Genomic DNA, 16,444 nt, shown 5'->3' on the forward strand with positions numbered 1-16,444 from the left:
TCAGGCATCTGCTTAATTTTATTTTATGTATGATTTACTTTGATTCTTGCGTCATCTACCTTAATTATTATTAAAATCCAATGGCGTAGATGAATATATTAGATCTTCTATCATAGCGGTTTTCTAATACATAGTGTTGCTAATAATTAGTAAGATTATCAAATACAATCGATGTGAAATTATTAGCCAATTGTAGAAGTTATCGAAAAGAGCGCTAAAAATATCCAGTATATAGAAATATTTTTCTCGCGAAACAATAAAATCCGATTATTATTATGTTGTCTTCGAATCCTGCCGGGACATGGTCATGGATACCGACATACATTTGTGTTTGCGACAGTTTATAAAGGCCCGAGTGCAAAATCCTGCAAGAAAAATAATTTCAGTTACGCCAGTAACCAGGCTGGGTAGGACCGGATATTTTCTGGGATGAGTTCTAAGTTGGTCACTCGCCAGTCGGCAGGATTAATAATAATGCTAGGGACTGTGATTCGGATCCCACGTTAAGCAATAGGTCCCGTCCATATGAACCATAGTTGGTAAAAAGGTGACTCAAAAATATAGCAAACAAAAGAGTATTATTGCAAGCTTCCAAGAATCAAGAGATTAAAATATCCTACCAAGACCGTGTAACAGATTATACAGCTTAAGAACATTAGAAGATTATTGAAATATTCGTTTTTTTAATTTCCGACTCTTTTGAAATCTTGAAAATTATGTTAAGCAAAACGACATTTATCAAACTACTGTAGATCAGTGATATGTATGCCTCCCATGGGGTCCATGATTTTGAAGTTCGTGTATTCAAGGTACCTTTGAAGTGCGATTACGAAAAATAAATATTTTTATAACTTTACATTATCAACTGCAAACTGTATCCTGTTTGCAATAATCTATATATAATTCAATTTCTTTGATATGCAACTCGCAATACAGAAGAAAAACATATATGTTTACTTTTATTGTTAATTATGAGTCGCAATCATCAAAATCTAATAAAAATTTAATTAGGTAATTAATCTTATATCAGTTATCAAACCAAGTTATAATCAGATATTACTTTTAATGTATCTAATCTAACATAATTGTTTTATTGTATTTAATTAGATATGGATTTTTAGTAAAAACAAGTTTTCTTGTTGAATATTCTTTTAGACGATTAAAAAAAATTAAAATATTGTTGGTAAATAAATACTGTTTATGTTGCTAAATAAATACATTCTAAGTTATTATAATTCAATATTTTAATATTAGTTATATAATAATAATAATAATTTTTAATCAACATTTCAATAGATTTGTATATGACTATTTTAATTACACCATTTAAAGTAGATCAGAGCAGAAGATTATATGTGCTGCAAGAAATATTATCGTAATTATAATATAATTAGATTAATTGTCTCGACATGACAAACAATACCAGAAAGTTATAAGCGAATTATTGGTAATAATTAGCGCAAGCTAGAAAAAAAACTACGCCACTGATTTTATGTCGTAAAACAAGATCATAAATATGAAGTTGAATTTTAAAAAAATATGAACCGTTTTAAATTAAGGTATCTATCACTATAGGTTTATTAATAGTTTTTCTAATCGCTTAAAATATTATAGAAAATATTTCTTTAACAATATTTTTTTAATATTATTGTCAGTTAAATAACGCTACATTTATGTGATAGTCAAAGATTCGAATCCTGCCTAGGGAAGGTTTTTTATTTAAGTTATTGTCCTATATTTATGTCCAATAAGAACAAAAGTAAACTTCCTCAAGGAACAACCATCTTAAACATGTCATAATGATCGGTCATTCAACAGTCAGTAACCTTAATGCTAAAAATCGTGATTTTGAAGCCCATCTTAAGCAGTAGGAACAGTCCATATAAACTCTAGTTGCTAACAAGGGGACTAAAATATAATACTAAGAAAAGAAGCTGAATATATATTTCTCTTACGAAATTCTAGTTAAAAATGGTTTATATTTATAAGGGAGCATTATATTTTTTGTTGTGCAACACTTATATAATCTTGAAACAAATAAAGAGCGATGAAAGATTACAACAATCCTATATTTGTTAATCCGATAGCAAGGTATAATCCTATAATCTGGGATTTTTTTCAGGAATTTTTCACATAAGCTTTCTTTCTGAAAAAAAGTTACAAAACGATTTACACTAAAATAGGGCCTACTAGATCGAGTAACATACCTTCTAACATTAATATATTAAAACTAATCCGGATAATTTAAAAACAATTAAATTTTGTTTTGGGAATTATCTGAATACCAAAAAATGTGTTAACTGATTTTTTCCACGTCCATAACACAAAATAAAAAACAACACTTAATCTTAATATATCTGGTCAGTCTTAGTTTGTTGAAATTTAAACAACTTTTTTGTCAATTTCAGACGTGAAAAAAATGCTGGAGACCATCAAATGTTTTTTAAGGAACTTTTAGTGTGTTGTTGCAATGCATGAATTTCGATGTATTACAATTATCCACATAATTTTAATAAAAGTATTTTATTCAGTATCTTAATTCTTTAAAATATATTATTACTTCGGCATCTTAGATTCTTCGTTTATTAGATTTATCATACAGATTAATAAGGAATGTAAACTACAGACCTCAATTACATTATTAGTTGATGTAAACAAGATCTAGTTGATACAAGTTAACTAAAAACAAACAAAAAAATATTTGTATAATAGAAATAGTTACATTCATTAATCATTACATTATAATCATTTATGAATAAAATTGCTTTGGCATTAAACACTCAAATAGGGTCTGTTATTTTTTTTATATTTTAATTTTTATTTTTAAAAATATTTTTAAATTCTCCTTTTACCAACGAGTGTTTATCCGGACTGGACCTACAGTTTAACGTGGGCTCCGAACCATGGTCCTCGGCACTAAGCCTACCGACTGGCGAGCGACCGACTTAGAAATCATCCCAGAAGACATCCGGTCTTACCCAGCCTGGTTACTGGCGTGACTGGGATCATTTTCCTTGTCGAATTTAGCACTCATGCCTAGGACAATCACACATTTTAAACAATCACAAACATAAATTTACGGCTATGCCCCAGCAGGATTCGAACCTGCGACTATCGCAACAGTAGGAGGACCGTCCTGTCGCCTTTACCACTACGCCAACCAAGCCGGCTGTTTATTGTTTTAATGTTACATTTTAAAATAGTTTTTTATAGTTTTATCTTATCAATATGTGTAAATAAGATTATTTTCTTAGTTAACTTGTTCTCATGCTGTTCAATATGCGGATCTATTGTAATTATAAGAGGCAACGTTACTATAGCCTTACTATATATTTACTTTACTACAAGCCGACCATCGGTTGTATAAACATATTTTTTTTTTGTTTTTTCTTATAACACTTCTTTCAACTTAATAGTATTCCGCAGTACATCAACATTAGTAAAATAAACAATATTAGTATTAATGAACATTTGTTAACAGACAACAGCTTTATTATTAGTATTAACAGTTGTTATGAAGTGGTATCTAAAAATACTTAATATCTCTATGGAACATATCTGACGAACCACCGCATTCGCCAAATTGTAACTGTTTTATTCTATATCTAATATAATTGTTTCCTTTTACAGGACCTGGAATTTCATGGCGTTATGCGATTCTATTTCCAAGACTCCGGACAGAAAGTCGCCACGAAGTGTATCAGAGTTGCTAGCGACGCCACAGTAGAAGACGTGATTGGTACTTTGGTCGAGAAATTTCGGCCCGACATGCGGATGTTGAGCGTTCCCAGTTACGCTCTGTACGAACTACACGAGGGATGCGCCGAGAGGAAGATGTCCCCCGACGAGAAACCACTGTTGGTCCAGTTAAATTGGCATGTAGATGACAGGGAAGGACGGTTTCTCTTGAGAAATATCGATGACAAGACGGTAATAGCTTATTATTGTTACAGTTAATCTGTTGGCATCTAATATTGTGATAATATAAGGTAGATGACGAATTTTAATTTCTTTCAGGTCGGATCCATGGGTTCCTTGGACTCAAACGCGAGCTTCCGACGAAAACTATCGAAACGCGAAAAGAAACAACTGAAGAAGCAAGAGAAACTGTCCAGGATGAAGAGCGAGAACGGCGACATCAACGGAGGCCAGGACAACGTGACGGAAAAACTATACAACGGTATGACGTATCCATTGAACGTCCGTTCTCGAAAATTACCACTGATCTTTGCAGAACTACCTGAGACTTCGTTCACGCGATCCATCTCCAACCCGGAGGCAGTGATGCGGCGGAGAAGGCAGCAGAAATTGGAGAAAAAGTTGCAGCAGTTCAGATCGAAGGACGGCGGTCCTGACACGGGGGGTACGCTGAAGATATATGGCGAGGCCTTGTGTAAAGACGTGCCGTATAAAACGTTGTTGTTGTCGGTGCGGGATTGTGCTGGTGCCGTAGTAAGGGAGATGTTGGACAAATATGGACTAACCAAAGGTAATCCGACCTTTTTTTTAATTATTGAAACTTTGATCATATATCCATATCATTTTGGGTTTGGAATAATTATTGAAGCTGTAGTTGAAGTTATTTCAACCTCCGTCATAGTGTTAAACATATTGAAGTATTGTGTAAAAAATGTGTTTTGAAATATGTCAAAATCAACTTTGTAACTTGGGGGTAAAAAACTGACCAACAATATCAATGGAACTATCACTCTCTTTTCACAGTTTCTTGTTTTTCTTGACAACAATCTAGCTAGCTGTTTCTAGTTTCTAGCTGTTTTTTTATCAGTCAATATAAATTTTTAAAAAATATTACAGTATATTAAAACTTGACACTATCTTAAGAGTTTATCTCCAGTTTTAATAATGTTTTCAAAAATTGTTTGATTCCTAATATTTTTGATATCGCTATTAATATTAATTGATATAAATTACCAAAAGTTAAACTGCCCTTTTTTGTTCAAACAAAAAAGTTAAAATTTGATCAATTTACAATGTAATTGCAATAACTGTCAGAAATAAATTTAACAAAGGACCAACTCTATAATTAAGCTATTTTAAAAGCATCAACATATCAAATGATCAATATATACTTTTAGAAAATGCTTTTATAGAATATTTTAAATACATTTTAATACTTTTGTAAAAATTTTTTACCCAATATATATTTTAGTTGATCCGTCCCAGTTTTGCCTGGTACAAGTCACTCAGCAACCAGGTATACCAGACACAGAGTATGTCTTGGATGACGACGAATGCCCATTAAGTATATTAATGACAGCTCCAAATACTGGTAAGTGTTTGAATTTGATATTAACACTTTGTTTAGTCTTGATGTTAAGGTATGGTACATGGTTTTATAATAGATTTTCAGCAAGCGGAATCAGACATTTATTAAAGTCAATGTTTTATAATGTCTGTTTGTTTTTTTTTTTCATGGCCTATTTGATTTTTACTCGGAAACTACAATTATTACAGAAATTCAATTTTTGTCGGTTTTCATCTTTTACAGTTTCCTTTAAGCAACACGTGCTATATCAATGAGTTACGTACAGATGGCGCGGACAATCAATAGAAATTACTACCTATGACATTTAATCTAGAAAATTAAGGAGGCCATAAAAGCTACGGACATTCCTTGTTAAGATTTTACGTTTTCTGGAACTGGCAAACGAGATAAATACGAACCGAATTAAAACGCGTGGCTCCCGTCTGAAACCTGTTTTTCGTCGTGGAGACGCAAACATTTCTGTATATACACCAACTGTTAGGTTGATTTCGATTTGTTGAAAATATGCCGTTTTTCAACCGACTTTCAGATATTCTTAGATTGTCGCGTTTTCTGGTCGTTTGCCGACAACAAAGCGAGGATGCTTCGACGTGATCTAAGAGAATATTGTAATAAGGGGGAAACGTACCGGGATAAATAGAGATTGGGTGTGTTTACACCGTGAATAGTTGTTGATATTTACATGCGGTTTTATATGTAATTAACCTTTAAGTCTTGCCGGTTTATAGATTACCATGCGGGGGTCATAGACATTTTTATCAGAAGGGGTAGGGTTACACTCACCTTGAGACTTTAAATGTTTGCAGTAGGCGCCATAAGGATATTCACCATTTTGATTGAGAGTTACTGATACTATTTCCATATATTTAATTTGATTACTGGTTATTTAGAAGTTAAATTTTGTTATGGTACAACTTATGCTAAGTTGTTAATTGTTAAAAATGTGCTAAAATGTTAATTTATTCATCGACATTTGGTTTATTCTCTTCTGAGTAATCTTCATCATCTCATAGGACATAAGGCATATGTTTTAACGGTTAACGGTTCTTCAAATCATTGGCTTCGAACAACATTAGTTTCCTTCACTAAATTCTGGTATATATTTTTAATGGTTTCAAAATCTTTTCTTGGAAGTATTAACCATTTAACGATTTAAATTTTAAAAAGAATTACTTCATAGTGTTATATTGTGGTAACTGTTGTAATTGTTTGTCTGGTCATCTATTTCATACTAACGTTGTTGACAGACGTCAAATCCTACGTTAAGACACTCATTCACAATTTTTGTTTTTCTTGTAGAAATACTTGAAATTTAATTTCAGATATTTTTATTTTAGTAACCATTCAACCATTTAAATTGCAAAAGGAATTTCTTCGTACTGTTATATTGTGATAACTATTATAAGTGTTCTCTGTCCATTCATCTGTTTTATCTTTCTTGTTTCTTTTTTATTTTCCTCTATGAAATTTTCATTTTGGTAGGAATGCATATGATTAAAATAATTTATACAACTTAATAATGTTTTGGTTTCAATACACAAAATGTGTTATTATTATACCGTCTTGTGAAATAACTATTGTCGCTTAGTGTGAAAAACATTTGTTCAAAATTGTAGATGTGTTGTCAATACGAAAAATAATTTTTCAATTACCTTAACCAGGTCTTGAAAACCTACGTGCAACTCATGCATATTATTACCAGTTTGAAGCTATCCGCAAAAGAAGTTACTTTTTCAGTAAAATACATCGAACATTCTTAATCAATTTATGTGTTTCAATTTATGGCGGTAGATGCAAGTCTTATCTATAGGCTTTTTATATTATTAACTATTTGTATAGCTATATTGTTATTTTTTTGAAGATAGTAAATGAACTCTAGTGGTTGCAAAGGTGCTTTCGAAAATAGAGATAAACAATGAAAGCGTGTGAGTGGTGAAATTTTACTAGAAATAATTCACTGAATGAATAGAATAATAAGGAAGGTGTTGTATCTTTCATCATGACGACTACACTTTATTTTTGATATTCAAAAATTGTAAGAGCTTGTTTCGGAGGTTATGATTCATCCGCTATATAGTCCAAATATATCACTTATCAAACTATTTTCAAAACAACTTTTTTATTATGCAAAAATAGACATATAGTCCTTCCAATAAAACAGCCAATGCACGTCATCAAAATTTAGAATGCAACGATACAACTTTATTTTGACTCTGACAACAAAATATTAATGTAAATAAAATAATGAGACAAAAATAACGTTATAAAATATAATTTATTTTAACATTGTAGTACATCTAATGCATATTTACCGAAAGACTTAAACTACAGTTAATTAAACAGCCACAATAGTTTGTAGGTTAGAGTTGTTTCATTATATTTGCATTGACATATGACATCGGTGTCGACCAGTACAAACATTGGCTGTTTTATTGGAAGGACTATATCTAAGGTACATATTAAAAATACTTTTTTTAAATTTTAACTTTCTAGGAGTTATTCACTATTTAGTAACGAACGTATGGTGTAGACCAGGCCTAACGTTGATATGAAATAAACAATAATTTATTCCGAAACCATTTATCATCGTAATTCATTATAGCGAGGCAAATGTACTATGAAATGTGTGTTATACATTTTATATTGAGTATTGTTATTGCACGATTTACTACGATATACATATTTAAAAAGTACTATATCTTGATTTATTGTATTGTTCTCTCATTCCATTATAAGCGAGAAGTATATCCAAATATTTCGAGACTGTTTATACTTTTAATTAATTATCGTTATTTTAAATGACCAGACGTGATTATTAGGCGACCTAAATGAAAGGTCTGGCGGTATAAAATTATATGCGGTGATTATAATCATAAATTAATTGGGCCCTTGGTTAGAAAATATGCTCCGGCCAAAGGGAAATGGACGGGACAGACAGGGTCTTTTATTATCGTCCCAAATTACATTCGGTTTTGAATAATGGGTTCCTGAAGGATCTTTGGCGTTGTTATCGAGTTGAATCGAGTAGAACAAGTAAATTAAATGAAATGAAAGAGAATTAATATATCACCAGTTCACTAACCATGGAGAAGTTCGAAAACAATTAAATTATTAACAGTTTATTGAATTTGAAATAGTTAATGATTTAACATTTTGCTTTATATATATATATATATATATATATATATATATTTATGCCAACATTGCCGGTTCTTCCAAATTATATGTACTTTTGAAGAATATATAAATAGAATAAATTATTTTATATTTATATTCACAAATTAAGCTAATTTTTCTGTTGAGACTGAAGTTAAAATTAGTACATACAGTAAATTTTTGGTACATTTTTCTTCTTTAAAATAATTTTGAAAGGAAAATAGAGAATATAGAACAATATGTAATTTTTTATCAATTTATGAGCATTACAATAACAAACCAAAGTTATAGTTCTTGTATATTATTCGTATGCTTGAACAGTATGATAGATATTCTCGAATTAACAAATTAAGCAACAGGTTATTTAATTTAATCTTTCATAAATATATATAAGATATTTTATTTTAATAGAAAACATATAAAATAAAACAACATGTTAGGTGAGAAGTATAATTTATTTATCAATATATAAAAATACAAGCATCTGTTTATAATATACGTTATATTATATATATATATATGATATATATAAGAATATGTAAAGAATAGGTATAGATACCGCTGCAGACAATATTATACATGTTTGGAGTAGGCGATGTACATAAATGCTAACTAGACGAAAATATAAAGTTGCAAGAGAATAATCTAGACATAGTGGGTACATTTATACACATCGATAGTGTGAATAAACCAAATTTAAAGGAAATACATTTATAATATGTGAATATATCGATCAAGTATTGATGACATAGGTGTCGTCTACCTATTTAAACCAGTTGGAAGGTTTTAGTTTTAGAGAAAAAGTCTTCATTGTGGTTTTTTACTAAGAATTTATTTATTAAAACCTGTTGAATCGACTTTACTTTGCTACAATTATTTATAAATAATAAATGTTCGTAAAACGTTTTCTATCATACGGTCTCTACAGTGGTATATGCTTTTAAAGTTTCAAAGTGGCGCTAGAATCCAAGGTTGTTGTTCGTTCAGACATCGAACAGTTTTATCACTTATTTACCGCAGTAAGAGAGTAAATGTTCTTGGTTTTCAGGTAAATTGACTTGTTTACTTTGTTGCCATATTTCGAAGAAAGATATTGTGATAATGTTAAATAATTTATACTGATATTGAAGGAAAGATAAGGAAAAGAACGTGTATTCATTTCAGATGAGGTGTCGTGAAATATTGTTACTAATGTTTGAAGTTCTTGTATAGTCTATTCAAATTTTTTTTGTGCATACGTCATCTAGATGTTTAATGTATTGCCTGTCGCAGTTTGGAAATTTCGTTTTAGAATCAGACAATATTTTCCTTAATGAGTCAAAAAGAGAGTCTGTCAAAGTCGTCCCTTTATCAGACGTATTCAAAATTCTTGAAAGCAGTAGAGATAAGGGGTTATAACTCTAACCTATAAACTATTGTGGCTGTATAATTAACTGTAGTTTTTAGATGTACTATAATGTTAAATTAAATTATGTTTGATAACATTCTTGTTCAATTATTTTATTTAGATTAGAATTTGGTTGTATGTCAAAGCCAAACTGAACTAAAACTCAGAGTTGATGCGACAACATTGTGACATTGAGACGTACAAAACAATTTTGAATAGTCTGTATATTTATTGAAAGTATCATATTGGTATTTTTTTTTCATTTCCTCTTTTACCGATTAATTTATTCACAGCACATCGGATATTGTAACTCTAAAAAGGGAATTCAAAGTTCTAAGTAGAAAAATTTTGGTTTGGCTTTGTTCCAGCTTCAGAAGACATGGTTCACGTTCCTTCAAAGCCTGCAGTTCTCAAGGCAATAATACATTTTCTGGAATCTTTAACAGATTATTTCCTTTTACAAGCTTTACAGTGTAGACTGGCCAATTTTAATATTAATTGATACTTGATACATTTATTCAGTAAACTTTTGGTGTTTCGAGTCTTGCTTGCTTAGGTGTTTTTTAAATTCTTTGTTTTGTTTTCTTTTAATAAGTATTCTGAAATGGACGAATGTACTGCAATTCCAATAGTTCAGATCAGAATATTTGTGGTAGATCATTGTATAACACTAAATTTTATTCAAGTCATCATTCGGATTTTCTTTTCCATTGCATCATAAGATACTTTTATTTAAATTAATTTCTACTTTTAGTGGGTTTTGAATATTAATTTTTTTTTCGAGATTACAAAATATTTTCAACATTTTACAAACATATCAGCTTCACTTATCTTAGAACATATAATACATACTGGTTGTTGCTTAAGTTTTGTTGTTCAGTAAGAGGTACAAGATATTTATTGATGTTTGTGAGAGGGTTTTTTTTATTAATTCTCTTTTTTTGTGTATACTGGGTAAAAAAAAATATGATATTTACCTGAGCTTGTTTGTTGTTTTACTTGATTAAATGTTCGATTAAGCTTCTTTTTGCATCCTCACAATTTGATGACACTTTATTGTCACTTTTCTGGATCCTAATTTGTTTCAAAATACATTTGTTTACGCATAGTGATAAAAATCCTTTTAATCATTTTTAACGTCGTATAGATATCTTAGGACAATCCTAATTTACAAATTAATGTGCTACTACTGCTCTGCTGTACTTGCATCAATACACAAGCTTCATGGTAAATACATTAATATTTATTTAATCAAATTGTAATAAAACTAGCGACCCGCCCCGGCTTCGCACGGGTGCAATGCTCATACTAAATTAAATACACTACAGAAAAATTATGAACGTTGTATATAAAAACATAGCGGTCCCCTCCGACTTTGCACGGGCATAAAATATATATGCCTGTGTCACTCAATGAAAACATGATTAAAATCGATCCAGTATTTTTGGTTCATTCACTACTGCCCTTGGCCTGCATGCATTAAATTTGGAGTAAAACAATTCCTCTTCCCCTATACTTACTATGAAGATTTCCTGCTATCTTTGGAATATCTAAATTTATACAATTTTTATTACATTACTCATTTTTAAACGCAAATTTTAAATTTGTAATATCTCCGAAAATATTTGTTTAATTTACACGCTGTAAGGAACCATATTGATCTATATTAATTGCACACTGTATTTAAGGTACTTAATTCGATAAGGATTAATGCCGTATTGCTTAAAATAGCTTCGTAAATAAGCCATTTTCTCACGTAAAAAGTAAACAATAAAAATGGTTAATGTGGGTTATCCCTAAAAGATAAACATATACCATCGCGGACTTTTTTGTAGACCTTTTTATGGTGTACAATACTGTAGTACATTAATTTGATCTAACTCGTAGGGTTGGCAGCGTTTTTGCTAATTGCTAAATAAGCCTAAAAAAATAGGTTAATTTACGACATCACGTTAGAAACCTCTAAAATTAGCAATGTTGCCTTAGTATATTATGCATGTATTATACATATAAACCTTCCTCTTGAATCACTCTATCTATTGAAAAAAACCGCATCAAAATCCGTTGCGTAGTTTTAAAGATTTAAGCGCACATAGGGATATAGGGACAGAAAAGGCGACTTTGTTTTATACTATGTAGTGATTAAACTATTTAAGCTAAAGTGAAGATTAAGACTTATACACTTTACAAGTTTGTGTAGTTTGGTTCGCTTCAATCTTTGATTTCCTGCGGGTTGTCCAGTAGCTGTATTGCTTTCGCGTTGCTGTGATTTAGTAACCTAATTTCAAGTTTTAAGATGAAATCTTGGATAATTTCGTAGTACAGGATAGTCGTGTAGCTCTTTGTTGGTTACGTAGCATTGGTAATTAATCATAGAACTTTGTTTTGGGTGCCTTGGATTGATGTCTTGGTGCAGCCCCATATTTGCACCCCATTGGTCCACATTGGCTTTATGATCAGCTGATAAACCAATATCTTTGATTTGAGATCAAATTGGGAGTATCTTCCGACTTTTGAGTCTGATCTGTTGTGTTTTTTGTGTTTTTTATACTGAATAGATACAGATTTCTTAAATACTGTTCAAAGTGCTTTGATTAATCAAAAACCTCTTAACCAACATAAAAAAATTGATTAGCCTGTTATGTCAGTGTGATTAATTGTTTATTAGTTGATAGGGCACTTCTCCAGTCACTAAAATCAGGCCAGTATCTTTCTTACCGTCGGGCGTGATACAGATGCATCATACAATGTTATAATTGAGTTATTTAGAGTCGTTTTACTTACAATTTCCATTTAGTTGCACTTAAACCGCACACCAGCCTAATAAAACGGTCTTCTATTGTTGCAGGCGTCCGCGAAACCCAGACCAGTTTCTCACAATCAACCGATAGAGCCAGTCGCATCCTGTGTAAACACAGTTTCTCCTCTGGTCTCTTACTATTTATCATTGCGGCGTTCCTTCTTTGTTTCTTTGGTCGTTTTCTTCGTTCCTGCGACGGGTTAAAGGCCGAGGAGCGCGGTGTCGGTTCTTGTTGTTGCGTTGTTGCCGCATGAGCGTCGATTTAGTTGCCGGAGGGACGGCTACCAAGCCGGGAAGGTGTTAATGATTGACGTTTTTATCGCTCCTGCCCCAACGGGACATGGATCATATGTCGAACGCGTTTGCTTTCGAAACAGGTGGTCCTGCTTCGATTTACCATCCGTCAGCTGTTCGAAATAACCATCGTCGGTCCTTTTTGATTATGACGATATGGTAGCATCCTTTCCGATTTTCAGATAAAATTGTATATCATTTTTTAATTAATTAACATTAATTACATCTTACATTAGATGTGCTTAGTACAATGTTAATTTACAATTAATTTATCACTGCTGTTCTGTTGTGCGAGGGTCACTATTTATATTTCGGGAATAGGAAAAAAAAAACAAATAGTTAAGCTGCGAATATATTTTTATTGTTTTTCAAATTACTCGCCACGATAATCGATACACTTAAACATTATTAAGCATACGCTTAAACCAATTTTCAAAGCTTTTATTCCATTCCGAATGAGGTATATTAGGCTTCAATAGCTTCTTCGTCGATGAAAATCGTTGACCACGCAGTTTATTCTTCACGGATGGGAAAAAGAAGTTGTGGCGACCGCCACGACCCTTTAGGCCACCACCAATTCACCATCAACAACTACAAAGGTTGGCAACGCCGGTGGATTGGTACCATGCAGTTCTGGAGTATAAAAGGCCATCACGACGACGTCTCGCTCGCTTTTCTTATCACCGTCCCCCTGTAACAGTACCACTTCCACAGCGCTACCGTACTTCCTTCACCTTAACCTAATATCCTGTCCATTCTCCCATCGACCACATGTATCAATCGTAAGTTAGAATAAACAACTTTGATTCAATCAGTGTTTTTAGTTCCCGTGCAAATTCCTTCCAAAGATAGTAGTGAGTGTTCTGATAAATGATCGCAGCGGCAGCCACACATTTCGACCGATTGACCGATCCGACGAACATTCCTACAAAGTCATTGGGTGCCAAATCAGGCCTGTATGGCGGATGACCCATCAATTCGATGTATTGAATGCTCAAATAGTCTCTTATTTGAGCTGATAAGAGCTCGCATTGTCATGATGAAGAACAATCCGGCGTCTATTGTTTGTTTTCCTTATTTCGTCGAAGACTTCTGGCAAACAAATGGTTGTGTACCAATCAGAATTTACTGTTCTACGATCCTCTAATTTTCCCGAAGAAACAAGCCACCATTTTCTTTGAAGTGCTTCGGGCGCGAACAACTTTTGTTGGATTTGGTTCATCTTGGAACACCCATACAGTCGACTGCTGCTTACTTTCGTGCTCATACGAATATATCCATGATTTGTCATCTGTCACGATTTTATAAACGTCTTTCGAAGCACCGCGATTGAATTTCTTAAGCATTTCTTTGCACCATATATATATATATATATATATATATATATATATATATATATATATATATATATATATATATATATGGTATATATATGGTATATATATGGTATATATATGGTATATATATGGTATATATATATATGGTATATATATATATATATATATATATATATATATATATATATATATATATATATATATATATATATATATTGCGTTCTTGTGCCGTATATTTATCCGTAATGAAATTTGAATATCTACACAACCGAATGGTTGAAGCAGAATTGAGCTAAACGTCACACAACCAAGATTGCACGCAATCAAAATGGTAGCGGTACTTTTGCCCCACCTGTTATATGGTGTTTAATCTTGAACTACTAAAAAATTCCAAACAACAAAGAAACTTTTATAATATTGTATCAGCAAGAATGTGTTATTTTTAGGCTTTATGAATAGTGTGCACATATTCACTTGAAATTACATTAACCAGAATCAGCTTATCAGATACAATGTTTCAGCTTATTGAGAGTATAATTGAGCGCTAATGTACGACGTTAAACAAGCCCTATATCAAGCACAACTATGACTAATGACCGTATTTAAGAGGATATGGAATGTTTAAGTCACAATGATATTATTCTTAGAGTCATATTAAACAAAAACGTTCATTTATTTTTTTTATTATCTAATTAATTCATTGTTACTAGTCGTTTCCGTCTAACCTACAATTTGTTTTATGATAACTTAAATCTAGGTATAAAATTAGGAGGACCCATCGGCCCTATCTCAGTCTCTGGTGAAATAATGTTTATACATGTCACTGCTGAATTTTGTAATATATGCACCTCACTACACAACACTACACAAGATCAGTTGGTTTGATACCTTTGTGTCTGTGTCCTGTTCTGGTGGTATCCAAAAGTTGCAATATGTCAATATTAGTATGAGAATGGAGTCTTCCCTCATGCCCCATTGCAATTCTCTTGATTTCTTGACTGACTGTGGGTATCTGAAGGTCTCGATGTAGGTAATCAGTCCTATAGTATTTGGATGCGCCCACAATACCTCTCAGGACTTTGCTCTGAAAAAATTGTATTTTATTTATGTTACTCTTTGCAGAACATCCCCATTATTGAACTCCGTATGTCCATATAAGTTTCAATATTTACTTATATAATTGCAATTTATTATGTACTGATAATTGTGATTTTCTTCCAAATAGCCAGTACATTTTCCTATATTTCAATTCCAGTTCTTTTCTTTTCTTCTTTATATGTTCCTTCCAGCGAAGTTTTGCATCGAGATTCATTCCAAGATATTTAACGTTGTTGCTATATGGAATGATAGTGTTATTTAATGTTATTGGTGCTTATACGGTCTGTTTATAGATGAACTGCACATGTGTCCAATTATTTATATTGTCATTTGCCTGTTGTAATTTTCGTGAGGCTTCTTCACTATTGTCTCCGACAGCTATAATCGCAGTGTCATCAGCAAATGTAGCCATCGTGATATTTTCCATTTGTGGTATATCACAAGTGTAAAGTAGATAAAGCATTGGCCCCAGTACACTTCCTTGTGGTACACCTGCTTTAGCTTCTTTTATTGTAGAGTAAGTTTCTTCTTGCTTGACTCTAAACATTCTGGTTATAATGTATGATTTTAACAGTTTGGTGTGTTGTTTTGGTAATATTTTCTGTAGTTTATGAACAAGGCCTTTATGCCAAGCCTTATCGAAGGCTTGTGCTACATCTAAGAATATAGCTGAGCATACTTTTTGACTTTCGTAGGCTTTTTCAATAACATCTGTTATTCTGTGAACCTGGTCAATTGTTGAGTTTTTCAAAAACCTTATATATTACTGGCAGCAGTGATATAGGTCTATAGGATTTTATTTCGTTTGGTGACTTCCCAGGTTTTGGGATCATTATAATTTCCACCATCTTCCAAATGTCTGGGAAATGTTTTAATCTAAATGATATATTGATCAAGTTGGTGAGTTTTATAATCCCCTTTCTTGGTAGTTTTTGCAGTAATTCTCCTGCTATTAAATCGTGTCCTGGTTTATATAAATTAATTTATATTAGTAAATAATATAACTGAGATTGGTTAACAAGAATCTGTAATAGAATCAGGGTTCTTCTTGAATCTTCAGTTATTTTTCATAAGCTAGAATATAA

At 31.9% G+C, this 16,444-nt stretch overlaps 1 protein-coding gene across 5 annotated transcripts in view; it reads left to right on the plus strand.

The window, feature by feature from the left end:
* cno (adherens junction formation factor afadin) overlaps positions 1–16,444 on the plus strand; it is a 204,989-nt gene that overhangs the window by 54,455 nt on the left and 134,090 nt on the right. For all 5 annotated transcript variants that reach the window (XM_076414990.1, XM_076414991.1, XM_076414998.1 and 2 more), the window contains exons 3-6: positions 3,631–3,930; positions 4,018–4,180; positions 4,235–4,489; positions 5,171–5,290. In XM_076414990.1, coding sequence (XP_076271105.1) covers positions 3,631–3,930; positions 4,018–4,180; positions 4,235–4,489; positions 5,171–5,290 — 838 coding nt within the window. The remainder of the gene's footprint in view (positions 1–3,630; positions 3,931–4,017; positions 4,181–4,234; positions 4,490–5,170; positions 5,291–16,444) is intronic.

Source organism: Rhynchophorus ferrugineus, unplaced genomic scaffold, assembly GCF_030347505.1.
Source record: "Rhynchophorus ferrugineus isolate W39M unplaced genomic scaffold, kcgeb_rfMv2 rfM9, whole genome shotgun sequence".
NCBI lineage: Eukaryota > Metazoa > Arthropoda > Insecta > Coleoptera > Curculionidae > Rhynchophorus > Rhynchophorus ferrugineus.